At 46.4% G+C, this 18,142-nt stretch overlaps 1 protein-coding gene across 12 annotated transcripts in view; it reads right to left on the bottom strand.

Annotated features, from left to right (window-relative positions):
• JPH1 (junctophilin 1) overlaps positions 1-18,142 on the bottom strand; it is a 115,719-nt gene that overhangs the window by 25,503 nt on the left and 72,074 nt on the right. The window contains exon 4 of one of the 12 annotated variants that reach the window (XM_073330788.1): positions 11,763-11,782. The exons of 9 other annotated variants lie outside the window; for them this stretch is intronic. In XM_073330788.1, the coding sequence (XP_073186889.1) occupies positions 11,778-11,782 (5 nt within the window). In that variant the 3' untranslated portion in view covers positions 11,763-11,777. Of the gene's footprint in view, positions 1-11,762; positions 11,783-13,332; positions 13,481-18,142 lie in introns of those variants that run through there. 2 more of the 12 variants (XM_073330777.2, XM_073330787.1) reach the window with 2 other exon arrangements.

Raw genomic sequence — 18,142 nt, 5'->3', positions numbered from 1 at the left:
GGCCACTGTTGCAAGGACAGGGGTAATGTGGGATGGCTGCCGCAGGACTGTTTGGATCAGTGCAAGTAATCAGTGTGTACACTCGCACTGTGTAGACCTAAGTAGGTAAGTCATGGCTTTGTGTTACTTGGGGAGGTGCTCTTATTGCATCAGTAATGTGGTGCTTACATTGGAGGGATACAAATTTTGGTGTAAACAAATGCACAACTAGGTTGACGCAAGTCTATGTAGATCAATCTAAATTTGTATTGCACACCAGGCCAAAGAAAAGACAGGATATGGCAAATTTTGTATAATATAAAAATGCCCAGATAATATCTAAATTTCAGAAATTATCTGGGATCCTTCCCAACCTTCTCAGATTCTCCACCAACCACCCCTGCGCCCCCACAGAACACAACTTCTCCAGCCTGAAACTACTTTCCCCCTTGATTTGGGATTCAAAGTCTCTGGGTAATTGTGCTGCTTCTTTTATCATTACTCTTCCTCCCCCTTCCACATCGGAGGCAACAGTGATGCCAGTGCCTGCCAATAGCTCTGCTCTTGCCTTTGAACATTCTTTAGGGTATCCTCCAGATCTGATTTTTGTATGTGGAATTGTTGTGACTGGACAGGGCAGCCCCTTGGCATGCAACTTCAGAGGTGAGCCAAAATATCTTTTGAGGTCAGTAATGACATAACATGATGTTGTGCCACGGCAGATTGTGCTATAATCCAACAATGCCATGTCATCATGCTGTGATGTAAATGTCATGATGCACAAATATGTCTGAGGACAAACTTTAAAAGGTGGCATCCCAAAATCCCCATTTGGCTCTAAAGTAGTCTCAAATTCACCTCTCCCTCTCTCATAAAGTAAGAGAGGCTACTTTAATTTTTAACTGCTGCAGGCCTTCAGTTTACTGTGTACCCCATGTGTAGAAACCCATGTATTCATTAGGCTTACAAAATATTGTACATCAAGTTTGCCTTCTGAAATGCTTGCTTTATTTCTTTTCAGAGACCAATATCATAGTGCACCACAAACAACTTCCAAGTAATTTTGCTACAATGCCTCATTCTTTCAAAACCTCTACTGGTGCTTAACTCTCCTGTTACACCCATGAACAAGATAGGGCCTCTTCCAAGCCTACAATCAAACACACACTTTGACCTGCTTCTAGCCAAACTCCAAAAGTGCTTAGTCACTTAAGTTACAGGCCATGTACAGGCCTGGCCAAGGTCAGTTCCCAAGTCTGTCATTTATTCTGCTCTGCTGTTGACATGCTGGGGATAAACTATTGACATGGCTTGGAGATTGGTTGCTGTACTTCTAAACCTCCTGCCTTTTAGAGATAAATGCATTATAAAACTGAAGTGACTTTGTTAGCATAACATAACGTGATCCTTAACTCACAAACCATAAGAACGTATTACAAAGGCTAAAACTCCACCCAAACATTACCCGACTTGCTAGAGAAAGTATAAGAGTGTCAGAAATGTAGGCGAACTTGCAAAATGGTCCAGGTTGTGTACAACATCATGAACTTGCAACTCAAACAGCATGGTAAACAAGTTTATCTAACAGGGAAAACTTTGAAAGGTAACATGTCTCAATCGTTCAATGCAATATCAAATCCTCCCATCAATTCCTGCAAAGCTACGTTAAGCACTATCATTCACTTAATTGAGTACAGTATTTAGGCAGGATTTTTGCATGTAATATCCATAGCTGTTTTCAAATTAGTAAAAAAAAAGACACCAATTTCTCATTATTCAAAATAAACCTTAAAAGCAACATTTTCAAAAAATTTCCAAATACAAATTTACAAGATGGACAATATGTATAAAGGGACTTGATCGGATAGTGTAAATAGTAGAATAGTGAATCTCTCAAATGGCTATCAGTAAACACTTAAGTGACAATAGTGTTTGTGCCCCTTCTGTGTTCTTTTTGGGTACGTCTACACTGTAATTAGACACCTGCAGCTGGACCGTGCCAGCTGACTCAGGCTCACAGGGCTTAGGCTAAGGAGCTGCTTAACTGCAGTGTAGACATTCAGGCTCGGGATGGAACCTGACCTTGGGGACCCTCCTGTTTTTGGGTTCCTAGAGCCCGGGCTCCAGTCTACACTGCAATTAAACAGCCCCTTAGCCCAAGTCAGCGGGCATGGGCCAGCCACAGGTTTATAACTGGCATGCAGCCATACCCTCTCTGAATATCCTAGCAAACGTCTAGAGGAGAGGAGGAGGAATGTTTGTGTAAACAGCACATTTTGAACTCATGTGAGTATCTGCACTGTAAATTAGGGCCTAATCCTTCAATGGTAGGCCCCTACACATCTAATGAGCCCCATCTGGAAATACTGTACCTGGATTTGGATCTGATATGAAGGATAGCACTGCGAATAGTACATTTCTCTACAACACCACGCTGGGACATGAGTTCATTGTCTCAGAGGAAAGAATGGAACTTATTGAATCACCAACACTGCTTCCTGAAGGCACTTTGTTTTCCTAAGTATCCCTTTACTAACCAGGACTGATTGTACTTAGTTTATATTTGACAAGATCATATTCCAATGAGATATGGCTGCCAGGGCAGGACAGGCTTAATTTTTCCTGGCTGAATAACTTACATATGCTGTAATCTACATGAGTGCCACTGACTTTTAAAGGCTCACTTAGCCACTGAGCTGCTCCCCCGTAGGCAGACACCTTGATATGGTACAACTGCCAAGATAAATAAAGTTTTAGGCTTTGCAAATATAAGAGCAATCCTTTTCAAAATATTTAATTTCATTGGGCTTCTTGGAAGTACAGTGCAGTTATTAGAACCTCTGGTCATTTATTCATTTTACAATTGCTCTGAAGAGTAACCCTTGATCATATTTTGTAAAATCTGAATAAATACATCAAAAAGTTTTAACCAATATTAACTAAAGCAGCCAAATGGTATTCTGTTCTAAAAATGGTTTTGTATCAAACAGAAAATCTAATGCATGCTCTCCATGATGTGCTGATTCTGCAGGGCTGACATTAGTGAAAATAATTAAATATGTATTTGTCACTAAAATAAGCAGATATGACTGAATATATGCAGATATGTGGCATAAACAGATGTTTTTACAGTCAGTTGTCACAGTAGAATGACACACTGATTTTTGTAACATTTCTTTGAATATCTTCCAGCTTGTCCACATCTTTCTAGTATTGAAGTGCCCCCAAATAACCTTAGTATTCCAGGTGCAGTGTCACCAGTCACGTGGAGAAGGGACTAATACCTTCCTTCTCCATGACATGCTGCCTTTGCGTATACAGCTTAAAATAGCATTAGCTATTTTGCTGCCATATCACATTTCAAGTGCATGGGTCTGATTCTGCTCCCAGGAGAGTTTGGCAACTGACTTCAGTGGGCGTACCATCACGTCTTATATCTAATATGCTGACTCCTATCACTCCTATGTTTCTTTGATATTATTACTGGTGGTCAAGTTTCTTCCTTTCATTTTAAACATTTAGGTTGATGATTTCAGCCCTGTGTGTCAGCTTGGCTTTGTCTCAGATACAGATTATTTAGAGTCAAATTGTGAATCCCTTACTTGCACTGGTGAGCAGTTACTCATATGAGAGTGGCAACACTGATTTCTGTCCCCCAGTAATTATTTCCAGTCCATATTTGTAACTTCAACTAACTACTTTGTTTTTCTCTGTCATCACTTGCTCTTGCATCACCTCATTTCACCATCACCGGCTGATTTAAATATACTGTGTGCCTCTTCTACATTTAATTAATGGACATGGATCTACCACTACTTCCTACGTCATCTCATTAGATGCCTCCTCCCTGAGCTCTCTGAGGACAAAAAAAAGGGTGATGGTAAAATGAGACACAGTTTTCTGTCCATGTGCCAATGCTCATGTCTACACCAATTTGAATGCTATTTTTAAAAAAGAGGTTTACAAAATTAGTAGGCAAGGAAATGCAGTAACTGTAATGTTTTGTTTTAGCAAAGCATGGTGTGGAAGTAGATGTTTTTCTCCCACAATGGTTTTAATGGTTTTACAGTAGTCTCTCGTGAAGTTATATTTGAAAATTTCAATAGAATTGGTCTGGTATGTTTTGTTCTTAAAAAAGCCAAGCTGTTTATTGCTCATGGTTCTGTTAACCTAGAGAAGTTCCCCCCTCCCTCCCTTAACATGTGCATAACTCCATCAAAGATCTAGTTGAACTTGGGCACTCCAGACTGCTGTGAGGGGATTCACACACTGATCTTTAAGCCTCTGGAGTGTGAACAAAATCCAGGCACTGCCCTGGCTTCAGGTAGGCACACTCGAAGTGCAAATTCTTTGTCTAGCACCCTCCCCCGCGAGCTGAGACCCCCATGCTCTTGACTTAATCTCATGAGAAACACATGCAACTCAATACAAAAATAATAACCCTTACACACATTTCCCTGCCTTAGTTTCCTCATCACTCTAGAACATTCTCTGCTGTGTCCAGGATCCTTCTGTTGAAGCTCATGTCTTGACTTCTGAACCATGGAGCCTCTTTCCTTAGGTCAGCTTGTGTTCTCTGAGCTTGGTTGGTTCTGCAGCGAAATCTAGTCCTCCTGCTTTGAAAGCATGCCTATCTCTTCACATCTCCTGCCCAACTTCCCATGTCTCTCTCCAAGGCCTTCCCCTTAAGAGTCCTTTTAAAAACTCTTGCTTTGTTACATCTGTCCCTTTGTCCAGTTGGAGGATTTTCCACTTGTTCCATTTCTTCCTCCCTGCAGACAAGTTGGAGGAAGTAGCTTTTTCCAGCCTCATCAGCCAACCTGTCATTCAGGTGTTTCATAGGAACAACTTCATAATATGGACCAGAATTCATAATTTGCATAGACAGATCCCCCAAACTGTCACAAACTCTACCAGAGATTTTTGTGTGTTCCCCCCATTCCATTGTGATGTTGAGCTAATGGATTTGCATAGCTGTCCTGGCTCCACTGCCTGTTGGGCCAGAAGTCACCACAAAGGAGGGAGAAGAATTTGCCTCACTGCATCTGAATGCATGTAGAAAATTTATAATTATAAGCCAAGTAGCAAGTTTCCCCCCGCACATATTTGGACTTGGGGGTAGGGGGAGGGGAGAGGGGTTGTTTAGTTAACATGCACTGAACGAAACCTGGACTTCTGGATTGCTACTGGGGATTAATATTTACTACTCAAAGCAGAGATTATTGAGTAAATTAAATGGAGTAGTTCTCTACAAAATAAGAGCAGCTGTTCAGCCCTCACAATCTCTACCAGGCCATGTAGGCTCCATAGCAGTCTGACCAAGTTAGAGGAAATATGAACATGAACCAGAAGCGCCAAAGAAAATAAAAATCTCCAGCACAATGAGATTTAGAGCTGTATGCTGGGAGTTGAGATCTGTAAATACACAAACCAAGCCTTGGGCATCTCAGGTCCATCCATCCACCTAACACAGCCAACAGCAATTATTGCAACCTTAGTAATACTCCAGGTATATAGACTGACCAATCTTAGGCCAAAACTACAATCAACTGTGCGTAAGAAACGTTAAACAAGAACAAAATATGCAGTGTCGGGGTGGGAGAGAAATGATATCTTTCACTGCTGTGGGATGCTCTCGTCTCTCAGCCCAGCTCTCACTGCATCGTTGTGCTTCTAGTGCTGATGGCTGGGTGGAATCGCTCATGGGGAAAGCCTGATAAGTTCTGGCTCTTAAAATTCTAACCTGGGGAAGCATTCAAGTTGAGTAGCATCAAAACAATCCCTCCCCACCCCCACTGAGGTTTAGTGTTCCCAGAAGATAAGGGATACTCCCCTCATGGACTATAGGAAGGTTGGAGATAGGATGTTTAACAAGATTGTAATAGTAGCCTTTTTTCCCCCTAGGCATCAAAACAGCTTCCTTAAAGACAGATGGCAACCCACTCCCCGAAAGGGAAACCTCTGATAATCTGAAGCAACACCAGATCCAGGACACTGATCTAAATCATAGGTTGTAGCTCAGAGCACTCCTTATGCCTTTAGAACTTCAGTGAGCAATATCAGCTTGAAATTCAAAACAAAGAAGATAAAGTGTTGTTCCCTCAAGATTCTGCTGTGTCACCATGGAGGCACACAATATAGTTCAGATATGAGTGGTTTTATGGGCAAAATAGTCACTGTTTTAGACTCATTATGCCAGATGCTGATCTCAGTTACATCAGTTTTCTATAAGTGTAACTTCAATAACAACTCCCTGACTTCAATAACAACTCCTGGTTCTCACTAGTGTAAGATCAGAATCACACAATCATCTCCGACTACAGTATAACAGAATTCATGCCCCCTTTCCATTAAAAGATGCATTGTTTCTCCCCAAATCATGTGATTATGTGAGACTCTCAGTTTTCATTTTCCAAAAAGTAAATTTCTAACCCTCACAGAACCACCACCCCCTAGATCCCTAGCCGTACCCCTTTGCTGTCTGCAGTGCTAGAAATCAGATTATGCAGGGTCCTAGCATGAGTAGGCTAAGATGCAGGGCTCCCTGTACCTTCTTGTTCACCACACCACATTATTTATCTTTGCAATCACACTTGTGGTGCTGTATTTCCAATATGCAAATACTACGGTAACTAATTACAGAAAAGGTAAATGTCAGGACTTTAATGGTATTTCAGTATTCACGTTTCAGACTGACATCTCACTTTTACAATATGCTAGTTTGTTTTATTGCTTTACTCCCTTTTCATTCTCCCTCTAAACTACAGTATAACAGCTAGAATGTTTTGACACCTGCTGGTGTCTGTGTAAAATGAGTGCAATATTTAAATGTGAAAATAGGTACATCTAATGTTCAGTTGGAATGTAAGAGGCATCATGCTAGGGGGCAAGTTAAAATTGTTTCATTTCATAATTGTAAATTGCACCCCACATTGTCCCGGTATGTACTGAGTAGGAGGCAAGAGTTTGAGGACTAAAAATTTAAGAGCCTGATTCAAAGACTCACAGAGATTTCAATGGGCTTAGGCCTCAGGAGAATCAGATAGGATCTGGCTAAACGAGAAAAGACACAATGATCAGTTGTTTAAGGAGAAACATTTCAGACGGGAGACTTTAGCCTTCACTCTGTTTCTCTTTCTTAAAGAAAATTGTTGATATCCCAAGTGCAGTCATGCATATCTTGCTGACAGACTGCTTGCTTATCACACATACAGTTCTAGCCAAGAAGAGGGTAAAATTACATTTTCCCACAATATCTTCTTTTCCCCAAGACAATTCAATGCAATGAAAGGCTGTGTCTTAACTAGAGTCATGGAGATTGAAACTATCTCATGCTTCATTATCTTTCAGTAATACCTAATAGGACTCTATGGAGATGCTGGAAACCGAATAGGCTTGGGCAACTGAGAAATTGCTATAATGGAGACAACAATGTTGAGTTTGTTTTCTTTTAAACAGGCATAAACCCAGTATTATTTTGAATAATGGCTCTTGGAGAGGGATATATAAATATTATTATGGGCATGCCTTGTTTATTACTGTTAATGACACATGATAATAAGAAATGGTGCTCTATCAGTCATAGCTATGATATACTGGAAATATTTAAATGTAACACTGCCGCGTACTGTGAGGTTCAGAACTGGATGATACCAGACAGAAGTGATCTATTTGAGCAACATTCAGAACTTTCAGCCTGAAACTGGATATGTTAAAATTCATGCACCTTTGAGGAGATTCACGGGTGCACAATTCAACATAATACCCTCTGCAGATCCTATGCTGTATTGCGGCTGATGTGGGATACTTAAAATTTGGTCAAAATCTTTGAATATTACAGTCCCTTAAAACAAAGCTTTTTAAGAAAAGGAACAGAAATTAAAATATACATCTCACATGTCTGGAAATGTTTATAATGGATTAGGAAACTTAAAATCAAGATTCATAAAACCTGCTCTTTCTATCTCTAACTACACAGGTTGTAAATGTTCCCACACAAGAGACTGACTCAGCAAAAACTTTCTAAAAAACTATTATGTGACCTACCTGCCTATGAACTTTCCTCTTCTGTTCTCTTGCTGGCTGTAATCCTGCCTGCAGAATTGAGCATGAATGACATAGCCTTGCATCACGAATGTCACAAGGACTAGGGGAGGAATCCTTCCACCAAGATCATAGATGGGCAGTAAACTGCTCTACTGTTGCACTTCATCCAAATGACTGAAGTAGCCACCATATTCTGGCAAACACACCTTTGTAGGAGGTTTGACAGAAGGATACATATAGTTGAGATCCCCTGAAGAACTGAGTGCTAAGATGTACAAGGGGCATGCACCCCCTGCAGACTCAATCATAGAATATCAGGGTTGGAAGGGACCTCAGGAGGTCATCTAGTCCAACCCCCTGCTCAAAGCAGGACCGATCCCTGACTAAATCATCCCAGCCAGGGCTTTGTCAAGCCTGACCTTAAAAACTTCTAGGGAAGGAGATTCCATCACCTCCTTAGGTAACGCATTCCAGTGTTTCACCACCCTCCTAGTGAAAAAGTTTTTCCTAATACCCAACCTAAATCTCCCCCACTGCAACTTGAGACCATTACTCCTTGTTCTGTCATCTGCTACCACTGAGAACAGTCTAGAGCCATCCTCTTTGGAACCCCCTTTCAGGTAGTTGAAAGCAGCTATCAAATCCTCCCTCATTCTTCTCCTCTGAAGACTAAACATCCCCAGTTCCCTCAGCCTCTCCTCATAACTCATGTGTTCCAGTCCCCTACTCATTTTTGTTGCCCTCCGCTGGACTCTTTCCAATTTTTCCACATCCTTCTTGTAGTGTGGGGCCCAAAACTGGACACAGTACTCCAGATGAGGCCTCACCAATGTCGAATAGAGGGGGACGATCACGTCCCTTGATCTGCTCGCTATGCCCCTACTTATACATCCCAAAATGCCATTGGCCTTCTTGGCAACAAGGGCACACTGTTGACTCATATCCAACTTCTTGTCCACTGTAACCCCTAGGTCCTTTTCTGCAGAACTGCTGCCGAGCCATTCGGTCCCTAGTCTGTAGCTGTGCATTGGATTCTTCCGTCCTAAGTGCAGGACTCTGCACTTGTCCTTGTTGAACCTCATCAGATTTCTTTTGGCCCAATCCTCCAATTTGTCTAGGTCCCTCTGTATCCTATCCCTACCCTCCAGCATATCTACCACTCCTCCCAGTTTAGTGTCACACTGTCCTTCCTTCTCTTATACAGTAAGGTGAAAGAGTTCTTTTGCAGAGGGTCTCTACACCTGTGGAGTAGGGGGTCAAGATTTGCCCCACACAACTGGAACAAAACAGTTGTAAAATGGAAATTCTTCTTGATGAGAAATGGATCCTTTTACACCCCCTTTACACCAAAATCAAGCCATGTTAAATAACATTACTTTTGATCTCCAGGTATGCAATGAAAAAGAACAGAATGGGGAGTAATGGTCTCAAGTTGCAGTGGGGGAGGTTTAGGTTGGATATTAGGAAAAACTTTTTCACTAGGAGGGTGGTGAAACACTGGAATGCGTTATTTAGGGAGGTGGTGGAATCTCCTTCCTTAGAAGCTTTTAAGGTCAGGCTTGACAAAGCCCTGGCTGAGATAATTTAGTGGGAGATTGGTCTTGCTTTGAGCAGGGGGTTGGACTAGATGACCTCCTGAGGTCCCTTTCAAACCTGATATTCTATGATTCTATGATCTCAGGCTGATAGAATCCTTGTCCAGGGGACCAGGATTCACACTGACACACGTTAGCATTTACTGTTTGGCTATGAGGGCCCCTTCTGTCTCCCAATCTTGGGAGCTTCTAGCACTGCTCTTTCTGTAGGCTTCCATACTCCCTATTATCCTCCTCTAACCTATTTAATTTTGACAAAGTCCCTGTTTCCAAGTTCTTACCTTACTCACTCATGGAGAGGTATTAACTGGGCCTATTCAAAAATATTACTGTTATGATTATTGGATGTGACCAAACAGCTTGAGCAAATGAAAGCCTACTAAAAATTTAAAGCACGTATATATATTCAAAGAAATGCAGTCCTTTCAAGAGATTTGGTTCTCTGACTTTATTCTGAACCCATGATGTGTGATTGTGTTCAAAATTTAGATTACTTTTTCTCTGTCCATACGCCTTTCTACACTTTTTTGCTTTACATATACCAGTATATAATCCAAAATTAACAATTATAAAAGAAACTTAGAAAATCAAATTTAAATCATTATTTGACCTTTCATTGATTTTGAAGTCCGAAAGCTAATAAATAGTTACATAACAGTTAAATTAATGTCACTTTGTACTTTAAAGAGACAAAACTGCTTACCTAAATTGTTCATGTGAAAGACTGTACTGTGTTTAAATCAGTGATTCTCCTAGATCAGTGGTCAGCAACCCACTGACCGCGATCGACTGCTTGATCCTGGGGACTCTCCCAGTTGATTGCAATCTCCGGTGGTGTAGCGGGGTTGCTGCTAAGGCCAGCTCCCTGCCTGCTGCAGCCCCACGCCACTTCTAGAAGCGGCCAGCACATCCCTGTGGCCGTGGGGTGAGGAGGGGTCTCTGCATGCTGCTCCTGCCTGCAAGCACTGCCCCTGGAGCTCCCATTGGCTAGGAATGGGGAACTGTGGCCAATGGGAGCTTTGGGGCCGTGCCTGCAGAGAGGGGCAAGCGTGCAGATCCATGTGCCCCACGCCCCCTCTCAGGGGCTGCAGAGGCATGTTGGCCCTTTCTGGGAGTGGTGCGGGGCCGGGGTAGGCAGGGATGTTGTGGTACAGGAGAGAGTGCGGGGTGCTGGCTCTGGGAGGGGGGGGTCAGGGCTGGGGTAGGCAGTTGGGGTGCGGGGTATGGGGTGCTGGCTCCAGGAGGGGGCTCAGGGCTAGGGGTTGGGGTGCGGCCTCCCGCTGGGTGGCACTTACCACGGGCAGCTCCCAGGCGGCGCTGCAGCCTTCTCCTGCACCCGAACACCCTCCCAGAGCTTGCACCCCTGACCCCCTCCTGCACCAAGCCCCTACCCCAGCCCTGACCCTCCTCTCGAGCCAGCACCCCAAACCCTCTGCCCCAGCCCTGACCCTCCCCCCAAGCCAGCACCCCAATCCCCCTGCCCCAGCCCTGACCCTCCTCCCAGAGACAGCACCCCATACCCCCTCCTGCACCCCAAGCCCCTGCCAAAGCCCTGACCCCCACCTCAGAGTCAGCACCCTGTACCTGCTCCTGCACCACAAACCCCTGCCCCAGCTCTGACCCCCCTCCCAGAGCCAGCATCCTGCCCCTCCCTGCACCCCAATCCCCTGCCCCAGGCTCAGCCCAGAGCCTCCTCCCACACTGCAAACCCCTTGGCCCCATCCCAGAGCCGCACCCCTTCCCGAACCCCAACCCCATCACAGCCCAGTGAAAGTGAGTGAGGGTGGGAAAGAGTAAGGGACGGAGAGAGGGGGGATGGAATGAGCGGGGCAAGGCTTTGGGGAAAGGGTGGGGTAGATCCTGGGTTGCCCTTAAATTCAAAAAGTGATCTTAGACATAAAAAGGTTGGAGACCACTGTCCTAGATACACGCCTTTACTGCAACATTTGAAATCATTGGGAGCACTTCCAGGATGTGACCATATACCGATCTTGGGAAAATACACACACAAGTAGGGTAGAAATAGGGATAGTGCATCCTGTATTTATATTATATATAAACGTAAACTAGAAAGGTTTTGTCAAAACAAAACTGCTCATTATAATCATGAGGATGTACTGTAGTTTGAGATGTAATAATGAATTTCTTTGCTTTGGCTCAGGCTGCAAAAAAAAAAAAAAAAAGTTACGTTCCAAGACTATAAGAATAAAGCATGCTGAGACAAAAAAATAAACTCATTTTAAAATAAAATTTCAGAAGATCATGAAATGTGTGGTTTCCCATGTATTGTCTCAGCACATATATCCCAGAAATTGTTCTGAGCTTATGGTCTGGAAATGAGTGTAGTTGCAGGTACTGGAAGGCACACACAACTATGGAGCCAGGATGCTAAGCTGCCTTATTTCCAGTGGTTGGTGACTTTTGGTAAGGAAAGAGGGAATACGTTGATGGTAAGAAAAGGTCACAGGGTGAGGGCGCTGGGAGATTGTGGGAAGGCACTGGAGAACTCGTGGCTTTCAACTGCAGGGTTACAACACACTAAATGATACCTTGAATGGGAAGCTCACTTGAGGTCTGCCTTACTCCCTGAACCATGTTAGCTAACTCATGTGATTTCAACCATATCCCATAAATGAGAGAGGAGGGTTTTTTGTCTTGATAGCAGGACAAGTTAGTAGGAAAATTGAGCTATAATTTGTGTTAACCTGCGAGTGAAGACAAGCCCTAGAACAGAGGTCCCCAAACTGTGGGGCATGGAGGAACATTCGGGGGGGGCGCGGCTGAGGCTTGGCCTCGTGCCTGCCGTGGCCCCAGCCTCAGCCTCTTTACCCCTGTCTGTGTCACAGCCTTCCGGAGCCGAGGCTCTGCTCCCGGCTCTGCCAGGAGGGAAGCAAGGGGGAGGGGAAGGGCGGACAGGAGTAAGGTGGGGCATGAGGTTAAAATTTTTGGGACTTCTGCCCTAGAAAGATAATCGAAGAGCTGTAACTCTTGACTAAGGGGGAATATGATAGAGGTCTATAAAATCATTAATAGTAAGGAGAAAGTGAATAGGGAAGTATTATTTACCACTTCACATAACACAAGAATTAGGGGGTCACCCGATGAAATTAACAGGCAGCAGGTTTAAAACAAACAAAAGGAAGTACTTCACACAACACACAGTCAACCTACGGAACCTGTGTCAGGGGGACGTTGTGAAGGCCAAATGTATGACTGGATTCACAAAGAATAAGTTCATGGAGGATAGGTACATCAATGACTTTTAGCCTAGATGGGCAGGGACATGACCCCATGCTCCAAGTGTCCCTAAACCTCCAACTGAAGTCTTTAAACCATGATTTGAGGACTTCAATAGCTCAGACATAGGTGAGAGGTTTTTTTTGCAGGAGTGGGTGGATGAGATTCTGTGGCCTGCGTTGTGCAGGAGGTCAGACTAGATGATCATAATGGTCCCTTCTGACCTTAGTATCTATGAATCTATGAACTGCCAGAAACTGGGATTGAAAGACAGGGGGCGGATCACATGAAATTGCTTTGTTCTGTACATTCCCTCTGAATCATCTGGCACTGGCTGCTGTCAGAGACAGGATACTGGGCTAGATGGACCACTGATCTGACTGAGTATGGCTGTAATGTTCTTATTGGACAGGTAAGAGACCAGATAATATTCTGAAAATACATATTAACACTAAATAAAAATCTGTTACCCACCTTTTCGTATCTGTTGTTCTTCACGATGTGCTGCTCATGTTCATTCCATTCTAGGTGTGCATGTGCCCACGTGCGTGGTTGTCGGAGATTTTTGCCTTAGCGGTATCCATAGGATCGGCTGTGATGCCCCCTTGAGTGCCGCGCTCATGCTAGGGACATAAATAATGTGTAAAAACAATAACCGTGTATCTGATTAAAATTCTATCGGTTACACGGTTAAACGTTTAACCCGGGAAGTAGGAATGTGGGGCAGCGGAGGTGTTGCAGCACTTCAACGTTTTACACGGAGCTCCGCTGCTGGCCCCACACCCGGGATCTTGGCTGCCGACCCGCGCCCAAGGTCCTGGCTGCCAGGACCTCTGGTGCACCAGGATGCATGGCACAGGCAGCAGCAGACAACCAGGTGCACGGGGTTGGCAGCCAGGATCCCGGCAGAATTTAATCGTTAACAGAAAAGCTTAATGCTTATCGGTTATCCGGTTAAACTTTTACATCCCAGGCTCACGTGTCAGTATATCTGGCGCTGCTGGCCCTACGACCTCTCAGTTCCTTCTTGCCGGTAACTCCAATAGAGGGCAAGGGAGCGGGTAATGGAATGGACATGAGCAACACATCTTAAAGAACAGTTACGAAAAGGTAGGTAAGTGGTTTTTCTTCTTTGAGTGCTTGCTCATGTCGATTCCGTTCTAGGTGACTCACAAGCAGTGTCCATGGAGGTGAGCTCAGAGTTCATCATCAGGCAGCTTGCAGCACTGCTCTGTCAAAGCCAGTGTTGTCTTGAGTTTGCTGGGTAAGTGCATAATGAGACATGAACGTGTGGACAGACGACCAGCTAGTGGTCCTACAGATCTCTTGGATTGGCAACTGGCCCAGCAAGGCCGCTGACAACACTTGTGCCCTAGTCGAGTGTGCCGTCATGATTGCTGGCGGAGGAACTTTTGCCAGCTCACAGCAGATGCAGGCCGTGATCCAGGACGAAATCCTTTGAGCAGACATTGGGCGACTTTTCATTTTGTCTGCCACAAACAACTGCTTTGACTTACGGAACGGCTTCGTTCTATCTTTGTAGAAGGCCTACTTCTGACGTTCAGGGAGTGCAGCCTGCGTTCCTCATCTGACATATGAGGCTTTGGAAAGCGGATGAGTAAGTATATGTCCTGTCCTGTGTCGTATGAAACAGGGAAACTATTTTAGGCAGAAACACCGGGTGCGGTCGCACCTGGATCTTATCCTTGTAGAAGACCATATAGGGTGATTCTGAACCACCCTGATCTCAGACACCCTGTGGGCCAACGTTATTGCAACCAGGAATAAAACCTTCCAGGAGAGAGGAGAAAGCCAAAAGCTCAAAGGGAGGCCCCAGGAGCCTCAACAGCACAAGATTCAGGTCCCAGGGAAGGACGGGATCCCGGACGCGTGGGTACAGATGTTCCAGACCTTTCAAAAACTGGCCCATAATGTCATGAGCAAAGATCGACCTGACTTGGAACAGAAAGTGGAAAGCTGAGATAGTGTCTAGGTGGACCTTGATCAATGTCAGGGACAAACCTTGGAGTTTGAGATGCTGCAGATAGTCTAGGATCTCCTGCAGCGAGGCCCGGACATGCCGTTCCGAGGCCCAGCCATGAATCTTTTCCACTTGGCGAGGCAAGTCGTGCTGGTGGAGGGGTGTTCCACTACCCAACAAGACCTGCTGAACCCAGGCCGAGTATTCCCATTCGTCCGCATTCAGCCATGCAGTAGCCATGCGGTCATGTGCAGTGCCGCCAAGTTTGGGTGCAGCCACGTGGCCCAACAACTGCAGCAGATGAGAGCGGTGGTGAGCGGGTGGTTCTTCACATGGGAGATCAGGTCCGACATGACTTGAAAACGCGCTACTGGAAGGAACTGCCCCAATGAGCTGTATTCGTTGCATTGGCCTTCAGGTGGATTTTTTCTTGTTTATTAACAGGCCAAGGTTGCAGCAGGTGGAATGCACCAGATCGAGGCTCCTCTGCACTTGTTCCTGAGATCTGCCCTTGATAAGCCAGTTGTTGAGATATGGGAAGACCTGGACCCCTTGCCATCTCAGGTAAGCAGCCACTAGCGCCATACATTTTGTGAACACCCTTTGGGCCAATGAGAGGCCAAAGGGCCGTGCCATGAATTGAAAATGGCATCTGTCCACTATGAAACAGAGGAAACGTCTGTGACCTTGGAATATGGAAATAAGTGTCCTTCAAGTTGAGGGCGGTGTACTAGTCTCTCCGATCCAGGGAAGGCATGATGGAGGCCAGGGAGACCACGTGAAACTTCAATTTCCTGAGAGACTTGTTGAGGTGATGCAGGTACAGAATGGGTCTGAGGCCCCCTTTTGCTTTTGGGATTAGGAAGTACTGGGAATAGAACCCCTTTCCTTTCATGTCCCGAGGGACCTCCTCCTCCACCCCCCCCCAAAACGCAGGAAGTTTCTGACCTCTTGAACGAGGAATTCCTTGTGAGAAGGGTCCCTGAAGAGGGATGGGGGTGGGAGGGAGGTGCAGCCAAGAATTTCAGGGTATAGCCCCGAGATGCTATGTCCAGCACTCAGCGGTCTGAGGTGACCTGCAACCTGGCCAAATGGTAGGGACAAAGATGTTTGAAGAAAGAACAAGGTGGATCTGGGGAGCTGACTGGGGCGTTGCTCTCGAGCACACCTTTAAAATGAGCACTTCTGGCCCCCAGGATACTTTGCCGGGCTGGGCTGTGCGGGTGAGTGGGAGGAGAAAGGGTGGCAACAACTCAAGTTCATGTCTCTATCCTTTCTCTTTGCAGACCCCTGATAAGACTGCCAAGGCCTTGGTGGTGGGGGCGCTGGAACTGTTTCCTTGCAGACTGTGGCATATGCATACCCAGCGAGTGAAGGGTGGCCCAAATGTCCTTTAACACAGTGGTCTCCAAACTTTTTGGCTTGCGCACCCCCAGGGCAAAGACCGGAAGACCTGCCGCAGATGCGCTGCTGACAGAAAAAGACCGGAAGACCTGCCGCAGACGTGCCGCCAACGGAACAGGACCGGAAGACCTGCCGCAGACGCGCCACCAGAGGGGAACACCAGCTGTGGACGTGCAAAGCTGCTACCAAAGAAAAAAGCAGTGGAGTGCCGTCCAGTGGTGCTCCTGCTGCTGTGCACCCCCTGGGATCATCTTGCGCACCCCAGTTTGGAGACCACTGCTTTAACACATGCAGCCTCGCATCTGTTTACTCCGCAGAGACCTTTCCCATCGAATGGGAGATCCTGGATTGAGGTCTGCATTTCTTGGGACAGGCCAGTGGTCTGAAGCCAGGAGTCCCATAAGTTAAAACTGTACCTGCCCAAGAGGCCTGGTGGTTCACTACCTGGAATTGCAGGCTGGCTGTTGAATAAATTTTCCTCTTGAAAAGGTCCAGTCTTTTGACCTCTTTATTTCTGGGAACTGAACTGGTGTGTCCCTGCTTGTCCTTTTTGTTGGCAGCAGAGATGACCAGTAAGCCCGGAGGTGGGTGCGTATATAGGTACTCAAATCCTTGGGCCAGGATTAAGTACTTCTTTTTGGCCCTTTTGGAGGTGGGAGGGATGGACGATGGGGTTTGCCAGAGGGCAATTTTCAGGACTCTGTCATGCACTGGTAGTGTCACACCGGCAGGGGTAGAGACCGAGAGCACACTGAACAAGGTGTCTGCTTGCTCAGCCATCTCCTCCACCTCTAGGCCCAAGTTCTTGGCCACCTGTCGAAGCAGGGCCTGGTGTTCCTTAAAATCGTCCAGCAGGCTGGCCCTTGAGGATCCCCTGTCCACCTTGTCCGGGGACAAAGACGATGATTGTACAGCTGGGGAGGCCACGGGACATTATCCCCCGTGGGGTTTTGGGGTGGGTACTGTCTCCGCTACCCCAACCTCCGAGTGCATTTCATGCACTGATACTGGTGCTGTCAACTGTTGCTCTGAGGTGGTGGCAGATAAGCACTGCGAAGCGGGCATCGGCATCACCGGCATGCCCCATGCACTCCAATACGGCCACTGGCCGTGCTGCCAAGGTGGAGTGGCCTCTGGTGCCCAGTTGTGCCAGTGGAGTCTCGCCAGTGCCGGGGGAACTGGTATCGCAGTGCTCCCATGGGGCAGGCTACAGAGATCTGCACCAGGAGGACACTGGCGGCAGGGCAAACGGTGCCTGTAGTATGGTGACTGGCGCCTCCCCCTAGGTGATCCGTGTCAAGATGGCGGGGACCGTGAACGCACTGCCGGTGACCAAGGGTGAGCCCCAGAGGATCTGGGCTGCGACACTGGAGATCTGCGGCTCAGAGATGGAGAGTGCTATCTTGGCTCAGGGGGATCAGCGGCCCTCCATTGTCCTCTGGGGCGTCTTGGAGGCTGGCTTGCCCTCGTAGGGAGCCTTTGCTGCGTCCTGTGGCACACGCGGTGCCGACAGCATGGGCAGAGGCCTCTGCTCTCTTGGCGCCAGGGGGAGCTTGGGAAGGTGTCGATGTTGCCACAAATTTGGGTCCCCTACTACTCCTGGGAGTCGGTGGTGGATCCTTTAAGGAGCTAAGGGCCCTGACTGGGGAGGCACGTCCACATGGCTCCAGAGTGGCCAGGCTGCCTGAACTGGGTCTTTTGCCCCATGCTGCATGGCCTTTTTTGCCTGGCGCTGGGGAGCCGTGCTTCTTAGTTTTCTTTTTGGGCACCGGCAACGGGGAGTGGTGCTGGGGGTGTGCTGTGCACCGAGGGTGTGCTGTGCACTGAGGCTGAGGTACCAGGGATCGAGTCTGGCTGGGATGGCTCAGAAGCCAGTCGGAGGGCAGCCTCTATGAAGAGA

The sequence above is a fragment of the Lepidochelys kempii genome, chromosome 2, assembly GCF_965140285.1.
Source record: "Lepidochelys kempii isolate rLepKem1 chromosome 2, rLepKem1.hap1, whole genome shotgun sequence".
NCBI lineage: Eukaryota > Metazoa > Chordata > Testudines > Cheloniidae > Lepidochelys > Lepidochelys kempii.
The sequence above is the reverse complement of the archived record's forward strand: the minus strand, read 5'-3'. Positions and strand labels throughout refer to the sequence as shown.